An 11,395-nucleotide genomic window follows, 5' to 3' on the forward strand; every position below is an offset into this window, starting at 1 on the left:
TGAGATGGCAAGTTAAATTGGGAACATATAAGACATTCTTTAGCTCGAACAATTTATTTAACAAAACCGTGCCATGTACTCGAGCTATGATAGTGGATCCGTCCGGCAATCCTATCGTAGATGGCTCCCCTTGCCATTGATTCTTAAGCAAGTCTCGACATCCCGTCATATGGTGTGAGGCACTGCTGTCAAGCATCCATTCATTTAATTTTATATAATTTTTACATGTTAATTTTTCTTTACCGTCAGCCTTGGCAGCGAGAAGAATCCGTAGCTGCTCCACTTCGTCTACTGTCAAATCGGGTTTTGATGATTCCCCTTTGCTCGTGGTGGCGGCATTGGCAACTTGGTTGGAATTAGAATTGGAATAGCCACTGCCTCGTCCACCACGACCATTGCCACGGCCACCTCGTCGTCCTCTGCCTCTTCCTCTACCATTGATGCCGAGTTTTTCCCAACAGGTTTCTTCCGTATGGTACCACTTTTTGCAGTGGGTGCAACGCGGTGGTTCATACTTCTATGATTCCTCTGCCGAAGAAGCCCCTTTGCCACGACCACCACCAGTGCGAGCTGCCATGGCTACTTCAGCCTGTTCTTCACGGACCCGAGTAACCGCTTTGTGCCGCTCTTCCCTTAGAACGAGAGCATAGGCCCGACTTAAGGAGGTGAGATTATCCTCCATTACCAAATTGGAACGAAGACGGTCATACAAAGCGGTATTGAGTCCCATAATGAATTGATGCACTTTCTCTTCTTCTTTCTCTTTGGCAAGGGCAGCGGCGGCACCGCAGGTGCAAGTTGGTACACGGCTGTAATTCGCTAACTCATCCCATATGGATTTGAGATGAGTATAGTAATCCACGACAGAACGATTCCCTTGACGACATTCCGTCAATTCACTTTTGAGTTGATGAACACGAGGGGCATTCCCTGCGGAATAGCGTTCCTTCAACTCTTTCCAAATTTCGAGTATTGTGGCCGAGAAGGTGATACTTGGATGCAATTTCTCGTCTATCACGTTGCGGAGCCAAGCCTTCACCATCGCGTTGCATTGACGCCATGCCACGACTTCATAATTACTATCTTCTGACCCGTCAGGTTTTGCGACGGTACCGTCAACGAACCCTAACTTATTCTTGGCATCAAGTCCGTTGCGTACCGCGTAAGCCCAGAGGTCGTAATTGTCTCCATTAAAAATGGTTTGAGTCAATTTGAGACTCGGACTGTCGGAGGGATGAAGGAAAAGAGGCGACAAAAGCGGTATTGTCATCTTGTCTAAGGTACTTTCGCCACCCTTTCCTCTATCAGAATCTCTTCCGATTTTCGTCATCGAAAAAATAATTGTTTCGTGGGTTTGTAAATGTGACGGATGCTAGGATCAAACCTGCTCCGATGATACCATGATAAAGGGTAGAAACAGAGAGATTGGAAAGGCTTGAATGCCTGGGTATTATTGAATGAATAAGAAACGTAATACAAGCATTCTACTTATACAAAGACGGGTCAAAGGTACCCTAAATCCTATCCTATAAAAGAGGTAACAATAAGATTACAAGGATACAAAATATAATAATATTCACAAGAATAGGATAGAAAATATGGAAGATATATTCCCATATATTTAGGTAATATATGGATAATATATTTCCACAAAAAGAGAAGAGAGCCAATTATAAGATGACAAATGGACCAAATTGAGTGTGAAAAATCAAATTGCTAATTAAATGCAACGCTAAAATAGAAAGGACAACAATTAATTGAGACACCCAAAATAAAATAGAACAACAAATGACCAAGACGGAGGGAGTAGTATATAATGTCTTTGTTTTCCTTTTTCCAATTATCTACCACTTTAATATGTTGTGAATTGAGTTTCTAAATTACTCTCAAGCACAACTATTAATTTACATAGTGTTCTTCTATACTGGTGTGTTAAATCATTTTGATATGAAATCGAGTAACAACATACAATTAGTCTCAGGTAGACATGCGATTACCATAAAACATTTAAATTAAAAAATCCTCATATCATCACAATTTTATGATAAAAGTGACCATTTTATTATTATTAAGATAAAAAGTGAGAACTACTAAAAGTGGTCATTTTTTAAGTAATTACACTATAAGATGGTCTTATAGTATAATCTGTGAATCAGTTATTGACGTTGATGTAGGCTTATATTAACTTACTAAGTACGAAGTATTTGGTTAAAGAGGATATTACTTCAATTCATGAATAGTTTATGGCCTTCATTGATTTTTTTATTACACGCACTTTTTTTAACTTCGGATTTTGAGGTATTACTTCAATTCACGAGTAGTAGTTTAGTTTAGTACCAATAAGTTTAGTTCATAAAAGTTAAGCTCAATTCATAAGCATTTTTTTTATAAGTTAAGCTCCTATAAATTCAGTTTAGCTTCTATAAGCTCAGTTCATCTAAATTAAGCTTCGATAAGTTCAATTCAATAAAATTAACTCCAAAAGAACATGGATTAGAGTATTATTACATCATAATCATATATTCATAGGATACTACAAATTGGCCTTGGCATTGCCCGAGCATTAAATCTAGTATATATATAAAAGAGAGTTTTTTCGAGCGATTCTAGAGCGTCCACATCATCAGAAATTAATTAGAAAAGTTTTATAAATAACATTTTCTACATAAAAAATAATGTGGAGAATCTTTTAATTATTATAATATCTATATTTCCTATTTTATATTCATGAGAAGTTTCTAATTTTTATATAAAAACTTTGACATTTCATTTGGCAAAAAAATGTTGTTATAAAAATTATGAAGATAATATAATTAGATTCGTTGTAAAAAATATTTTCGTTAGAGTATAGATTTCATATAATTTGCACATATTAAAGATGGTGTACTTCTTAATATGTTATATGTCCCACATTGAAAAACAATGTTAGTGTGGTAATTATAATACGTATAAATTATAGAATTGTCCCACATCGAAAGATTAACATAAGGTGGGTGATCCTATGATTACAAAGAATCTTTTAATTATTATAATATCTATATTTCCTATTTTATATTCATGAAAATTTTCTAATTTTTATATAAAAACTTTGACATTTCATTTGGCAAAAAAATATCGTTATAAAAATTATGAAGATAATATAATTAGATTCGTTGTAAAAAATATTTTCATTAGAGTATAGATTTCATATGATTTGCACATATTAAAGATGGTGTACTTCTTAATATGTTATATGTCCCACATTGAAAAACAATGTTAGTGTGATAATTATAATACGTATAAATTATAGAATTGTCCCACATCAAAAGATTAACATAAGGTGGGTGATCCTATGATTATAAATATGAGTCATCATTGGAACCTATATACCAACCAAAAACCTTTTGAGCCTCTTAAGTATTGTTTTGGAGAGCTCTTAAGAGTTTATATCATTATCTTCACAGTATGATATATATATATATATATATATATATATATATATATATATATATATATACATACTCCCTCCGATCCAGACAGATGGTAACAGTTACCTAAAATGGATGAACCACACCAATGGTAACATACCATATTTGGCATGAAAAATAACTAAATTACCCTTACATCCACTACCTATTTACAACTTTACCATCCACTCACCCACTCACCAACTACTTATTTAATCCACCAAAACTCATGTGGCCCCAATCAATATTTTCTACTTTTCCACCTTTTCTTAAATAACCACTTTTTGCTTATGTTTACATATGTCTGGATCGGAGGGAGTATATATATATATATATATATAGATTTAGGATCCGGTGAGAACGATCAATCAGTGAGAACGCATACCTAATACTTTGATTAAACGCATCAAAAATCAAATTTAAACCCCCGAAACTCTAATACCAACTTCCCCTGTTTCACAACTCCTTTAACATACTGTCACAGGAGCCATAACTCCGGCACCGACAATCCACCACCGACCTTGCGCTCGTGTGACGACCGTACGCCATCACCAGAGGCCAGAGCTCCGGCAAGCTACAACCGGTCGTACAACAAGACCTATGTTTCTCTTTTTTTTCCCCTTTCTAACCTTGATCTGATTCCCCTCAACCACCACTTATAACCCTCGCCGGAGATATAGTTTGAATCACCAGCAAATTCACTGGCGACAGACCTGATTTCGCGTCAAATAAAAAAAACAATTCACACATCCGCATCTTTTCTCTCGTTTACCTCATTCACTCTTACCTTTTATCGGTCAAGACCGTCATTCACTTCAAGTCGTCGACGACAACTACTTCGCCGTCCTGAAATTCGACGACGACTCATCTATATCGTAGGCGAGTTGTTCCCCATCTATTTCAATGTATCTACTCTAATATTTGATGTATCTAGCCACTATTTCAATGTATCTAACATAGATACACAAAATCAATTATTAGGTACATTAAAATTGGTTTAAGATACATCAATAACTAAACCAGATACACTAATTCTGTTTACCTACGACAGTGGTAATGGTTGTAAGGACAAAACAAAGGTGGTGATGATAAGGAGATATCTACTGTTGCGACGTGGTCAGACATCGTTGAGTGTCGGTTGACGATGGTGTTGGTGCCGGTAAAAGGCTGACGAGGACGATGGTCGAAGTGGAAGTGGAGAAGAGAAGGAGAATCAAGATCTAGAGTTTTAAGTTGTGACTTCGAAATGTTGAATGTAATTCGTGGACTTGCGTCGGTAGTTTGCGGTGTTCGCCGGCGTTGTTGATGATCGTCGCCGGCGACGATGGCAGATGGTAGTTGGTGAGAGCAAACGGTGATGTGGGAATTTGATGAAGCAGGTATAGAGATAAAAGGATAAAGGTAAGTGAGAGAAAAGGTAAAGTTGGGTTTTTTTTATTTTTTTATGCAATAAACACGTGAGAGTAGTGTGAGACCGTGAGTTGTTTATTTGGTGAGAGTGTGTTCTCACCGTTCTCACCGAATGATCGTTCTCACCGGATCCTACCTCTATATATAGAAATTGAATCATGTGAGCCAGCTGAACTCTTTCGAAACCATTGGATCTAATAATTGTAGGCTCACCAGATTATGACACGTGTCCCTATATTATGTCATAACACACCCAACTCAATTCATTTACTCCTCATTTACGCGTCATTCTTCTCCCCTCCTCTCTCTCTCTCTCTAACTCGAGCTCGCATCGCCATTAACGTTGAGCTTCCGACCGCCATTGCTAGTGAGCTTCCCATCCGCCATTATCCTCTCAAAACACACGGTCATTACTCTTCTCATTTACTTCATCCTTCATCTTCTTCTTCTTCTTCTTCTTCTTCTTCTTCTTCTTCTTCTTCTTCTTCTTCTTCTTCTTCTTCTTCTTCTTCTTCTTCTTCTTCTTCTTCTTCTTCTTCTTCTTCTTCTTCTTCTTCTTCTTCTTCTTCTTCTTCTCTCTCTCACTCTTCAACTCGTATTCAGCTCGTCACTCGCCATTAACGCTGAGCTTCCGACCGCCATTGCTAGTGAGCTTCCTATCCACCATTATCCTCTTCAAATCAGGTATTTTCGATTGAATAAGTTCCATATCCTTTTCGTCATTATCATTGTGCTTAAATTACTTATTATTTTTGTTTTTATGCAGGTTTTAATCGTTTACTTAGCATAATCAAGAACCGTCGGAACGCCTAACATCAATTGAAAAGCAATTTTCTTGCTTCTTCGTACGACTTTCCCTCTTTCTTACCTATTATCACTTAAATTCAGTTAATTTTTGTAGATTCTTGTTATATTATCTTCAAACTTGGACTTAATGTTTATCATCTGTTTGTTAAGATTTCGTTTCCCTGCTTTTGTGAAACCTGGAATTTATTTTGTGAATCTAGGAGGTAAATTTGTGAAACTAGTAGCTTATTGTTATATTATCTTCAAACTTGGACTTAATGCTTGTCATCTGTTTGTTAAGATTTCGTTTACCTGCTTCTGTGAAACCTAGAACTTATTTTGTGAATCTATGAGGTAAATTTGTGAAACCAGCAGCTTATTGTTATATTATCTTCAAACTTAATCTGACTTATGCTGTTGTTGCTTCATTTTTAATTTTAGTAGTTTTGCCTCTATTTTGCCAGTTTTTGCCTGCTTCAGTACGATATTTTGTGATTAGCTTGTCATTCTTTGGCTGCGTGTTGCATTTTCAGAGGTTTGTATAAATTACACTAGCGACTTTGTCTTCTTAAATGTGTTGGTACTTGAGTGTTCATTGAATAAGGTATGAGATTACAAAAAAGCAGAGAAATAAATTAAGAAGAACAGAGCAAAATAGATGACTTTAACCACTTATAATGACCAAGTTTCACAAAACAAGCCCTTAAATTCACTGAATAAGGTCTAAGATTCACAAAACAAGGTCTGTGAATTCACCAAATAAAGAAAAGAGCAAAATAGATAATTTTAACCACTTATAATGACCAAGTTTCACAAAACAAGCCCTTAGATTCACTGAACAAGGTCTGAGATTCACAAAACAAGGTCTGAGTATATAAACCTTTTTATTTTCCCTGCTTTTGTGATTCCTAGATCTAATTTTGTGACCCTCCTTCACCTTTGTTTATTTTCCCAGCTTGTTAGTCCAACTAACTAGGAATTTGGGTTTTGTATTTTCACATTTTTTTGTTTAACTAATAGTTGTATTTCACTTGTTTCATAGACAAGTATGACAACTTGGTGCAATGGTTGTGTTGTTAATCTTCTTGACGAAGATCAAGTGTCATTTCGCGAACTTTATGTCACTGAAAAACAAACAGCTATGGATTTCTCTTTTTCGCCATTAAAGGAAGTTATAGTGCCTGACCGTCACTATCAAGCATATCATTCTGTTTTTAATAATCAAGATCTTATGCAACAAATCTTCTCTAAAATTGATCATTACGAAGATAAAGCACATATGGCGCTCGTATGTCGAAATTGGGCTCAACTATTTCTGATCCAAAAAAGTGCACCTGGGGTCAGCATGGCATATTGGCTTTCTGTAGACATAAATGATGTGAATTGTGTTCGGACTATTCGTAGGGGTCCTAGAATAGTCTTTCAAACATGCAAATGTTTCATGACGGAGGATATGATTGCCCAATTCCTACTGCATTATCACCAAGCAAAAATTCCATCTCAGAGTACTCATCTAAATGCTCTTGATGATGTTGCACGCAAACAAGTTAATGAGTCATTGCATGCTTTAGCTATGCCGAGTGAAGAACGAGATATAGATATTGGCATTGCTGCTAACTTACTAGTCACTCGTAGAAATATATCTTTTCTTGACTTACCTTTGATGATGTATATATAGCCTAAAGTTGTCCCTTGTTTGTAATGTATTATCTGTGTAACTAGGGCTTCGCACTTTAAGGTTTTAACTTTGCCCTTTTGTTATTTTGTATAATTTCGTAGTAGTGCCAACCTTCTATATAATTATGTACGTCTTAGTTTAACATTTTGAATAACATAAATTATCATGTAATCTTGTACTTTGTTTTAAATATTTGCATGGATTACTTTTCTATATATAATGCAATGTTCTTTACTTCTGATTTTCCATTTAATTTTGTATTTGTTTTCTTACATATTGTTCCATGCAATGAACAAGGGAAAGGGTTTAGGGTTGGATTAGGCGGATCCGTGGTAGCGGTTCGTCTAATCCAACCCTAAACCTTTTCCCGTCCCATTTTTGGATACTCGCCCCCTCTAGTTAGATCCCGTCTCCCAAAAAGGGTTCACCCGGCCCCTCTAGGGTGTCTTTTGGTCTTCCGCCGTTCGAATTAGTTGAGCAAGGGAAAGGGTTTAGGGTTGGATTAGGCGACCGCGGATCCGCCTAATCCAACCCTAAACCCTTTCCCGTCCTGTTTTAGGATACCCGGCTCCTCTAGTTAGATCCCGTCCCCCAAAAAGGGTTCACCCGTCCCCCTGTAGGGTGTCTTTTGGTCTTCCTACCCCTCGAATGAGTAGCAAGGGAAAGGGTTTAGGGTTGGATTAGGCGGATCCGCGGTAGCGGTCCGCCTAATCCAACCCTAAACCCTTTCCCGTCCTGTTTTAGGACACCCGGCCCCTACTTTAAATCCCGTCCCAAAAAAGGGGTTCACCCGTCCCCCTGTAGGGTATCTTTTTGTCTTCCTGCCCTCGAATGAGTAGCAAGGGAAAGGGTTTAGGGTTGGATTAGGCGGATCTGTGACCGCGGATCCGCCTAATCCAACCCTAAACCCTTTCCCGTCCCGTTTTAGGACACTTACTTTGTGAATCCTGGAACTTATTTTGTGAGTCCTGGAACTTATTTTGTGAATCCTGGAACTTATTTTGTGAATTGTGGAACTTATTTTGTGAATCTTGGAACTTATTATGTGAATCCTGGAACTTATTTTGTGAATCCTGGAACTTATTTTGTGAATCTTCTAACTTATTTTGTGACTGCTGTAACTTATTTTGTGAATGCTGGTACTTAATTTGTGAACCTTGGTACTTATTTTGTGAACCTTGGAACATATTTTGTGAATCTTGACCATAACATTCTGAAACTTTTAACTGAATTGTTGTATACTTTCCTTAGTTTGCATTTCCTTATTAATGAATTTTGCTGTATTAATTTAAATAATAAACAAACTAAATATAGTGAAGTTTTCTTTATTTTGTGAACTTATTTCCCTTGCTTTATGAATAATAGGCTTTACTGAGCAGTAGGAAGCAAAGCCAGGATGAAGCGACGTGTTGAACCAAACATCGATTCTACTTGAACCACCCATCGAAGCTCTTGAACCACTCTCTGAGCCAGCTACAAAAAAGAAAAGAATTTACAAAGACAGACTGTCTGTGTTGAGGACTCGGATGTCTCTTGCTGGGCTTTACAACTTTCTCAACAATGCGGATAATCCACCATCAGATAACCAGATTCAAGCTATACAACAAATGGGATTTGGTTCTCTCTTGCTTCTTCAAACAAATGTTGTTCCGGGTACCTTGGCGTATTGGCTAGTTTCGAATTACAACCCCTTTAAAGGATCGTTGTGTGATGGGAAACTCCCTGTTTTAGAGGAAGATATACATATGTCCCTGGGATTGCCAATGGGTCCAAACATGGTCGTTGAAGCAAAAATTGGAGATAAGTGCCCTTCGTATTTGTCTGTTTTAGAGCAGTTCAGAAGTCAATACGAAGGTAGTTCCATTGAGGTCAAAGACATTATGCACAAGCTCTCTACACAAAGAGATGGTGGAGATGATTTCAAGCGCAATTTCATCATTTATATCTTCAATGCTCTTTTAGGCGGTGTTGTGGGGAATCGGGCAAGTTTGAGACTTCTTAAAAGTTTGGTAAACACTGACAAGATCTCCAAATTCAACTGGTGCAATTTCATCAAACGCAAATTAGCTGCCCAAGTTGAGACTTGGCAAAAGGAGGAGTGGGAGACCAAAAAGCTGAAAGAAAATTGGTTTGGTGGACTTATTATGGTCTTGGTTTTCATTTTTCTAGACCGATAGGTCTTCAAATCACGCCTTGTTACTCGGCAGTTTCCAACACTCTCAACTTGGACAAAAGAAGCTATGTCCAAGAGAGTTAAGGAGAAAGTGAATGACAAAAATTCGGACAAAAAAACTTTCGGCAGGGGTTCTATTGAGCCTCCAATGGTCATCAACCACCATATTCCACAGTTGTGTCCTCCTCCTCCAAAGATTGAGCTCGAGCAGTCTTCCAAGTCAACAATTCAAGATAAAGCATATGAAGCTGAAGCTGAAAAATTACCTCTACCTGGGAATGAAGGCACTGGTGAGTTTGTCCATAAACTTGCGCTTTCCGCAAAGGCAATGGCTCAAGCTTTTGCAGACTACAAATCACTTGCTAGTCAAGCTCCCTCCAAACTGCCTTCAACAACAACAGTGAAGAAACTAGTTGCAGCTGTAGACGGCATAGCAGAAGGTTTTAAGTTATCTCAACAAGAGGATGATGCTGAAAATGTGGAGGATGTGAAGAATACGGAAAAGGTCTCGGACATTGTGGATGAGAATATCGTTGAGAAAGTGGTTGACGATATTCATGAAAATGTGGAGAAAGGTGGGGAGAATGTGGATAATTTGTATGGGTGGACTTAGACTGATTTGTTGGCGGCATTGGATGCGATGGGTGAAGCTTTGCAACCAATAGTGCCACATCATTCACCACCACCAAATGCAGAATACCCATCCTTTAGGCTCCTAGCAGCTGATGACCATTTGTTGTCTCCACCTGAACCTGCAACATCTTCTCAATTTGAGCCTGACACATATGCTGTTGTGTCATCCCTCCTTGTGGATGTCATCCCTCCTTTCACTGAGCCCACTCCTTTGGTAGGGAACACATCCTCTCACGCTGCTCTGGATGATGTTCCTCCTGTCAAGGATGTCACTGAGCCTACAATTATTGTTCTAGCAGCTACTCCTACTCCTCCTAGTACTGTGGTACGGAACACAACTCGTGATCAACATAATGTTATTGTCCTACCAGATACTTCACTTGTTTCAACACTTGATAAACCATCTGTCAAACGGTCTGTCAGTAAACGATTTGTCAATAATGTCTATATTCTTCGATCGCCACGTCATTTGGCAAAGTCGATTGTCAATGTTCCTTGCAAAACCCCAACTACTGCTGCAATCCCATTTCCTTTACCTCCATTACCAATTGAAGACGATGTTCCAGTTCGTGGTAAGAGGAGGGTTGTAGTTCCAACGGAAGTTTTCCGATCGCCTTATTTGCAAAGAAATCTTAATATTATTAGAGATTTGAATCAAGCCGAGAAACAAATATTAGATTTCATACTTGGCGAAGCATATGATGAAACGGAGATTTTTTTCCAAAATCAATGTCAGACTTTGACAAGGAGCCAGTTGATGAGTGTGGCTGAAGGCGATCGGATATCTTCTCATGTCGTAGATGTTTATTGTGAGATCTTAAATAGTATTGAGATATTCAGATCCCGGACTTCCCCTTCTCGTTTATTTGTGCCGTATAGAAATGAAAGTGTTAGTCTTATTACTCTCTACTTTATCCAATTCTCCAAGTCTATTTTACATGATGTTGACTTATAATCGTTACTCATACTGATCTTATTTTTTGTTCCCAGTGTCTCTACAATGTTGATGTTTCTGGAGTTAAACTAGTAAGTCTTTGATTTTGGTCTGCTTATATTTCAACTTAAGTTCATTTTTGTCTTTTTTATTCACTGCATTTTTGTCTTTTTAATTCAGTGACTTTTTGTCCTTTTTTCAGGTTTGCGCTCCAATAGTCTCCGCCTCATGCCCACCTTTCTTGATTTGTATCGACCTAAGAACTAAAAGTAGCAAAATGCAAATCATCCATCCTATGAAAGGCACATCTGTTGATTATTCTTGTTTTATACAAC

The 11,395-nt window shown here is 37.8% G+C and overlaps 1 protein-coding gene across 1 annotated transcript; it reads right to left on the reverse strand.

The window, feature by feature from the left end:
• Positions 1–517: 517 nt before the first annotated feature.
• LOC141651277 (uncharacterized) lies at positions 518–1,330 on the reverse strand. The gene has a single exon (XM_074458996.1). The coding sequence runs from the start codon at positions 1,328–1,330 to the stop codon at positions 518–520; it is 813 nt and encodes a 270-aa protein (XP_074315097.1).
• Between the last annotated feature and the right edge of the window lie 10,065 nt (positions 1,331–11,395).

Source organism: Silene latifolia, chromosome 4 (assembly GCF_048544455.1).
Source record: "Silene latifolia isolate original U9 population chromosome 4, ASM4854445v1, whole genome shotgun sequence".
NCBI classification, from domain to species: domain Eukaryota; kingdom Viridiplantae; phylum Streptophyta; class Magnoliopsida; order Caryophyllales; family Caryophyllaceae; genus Silene; species Silene latifolia.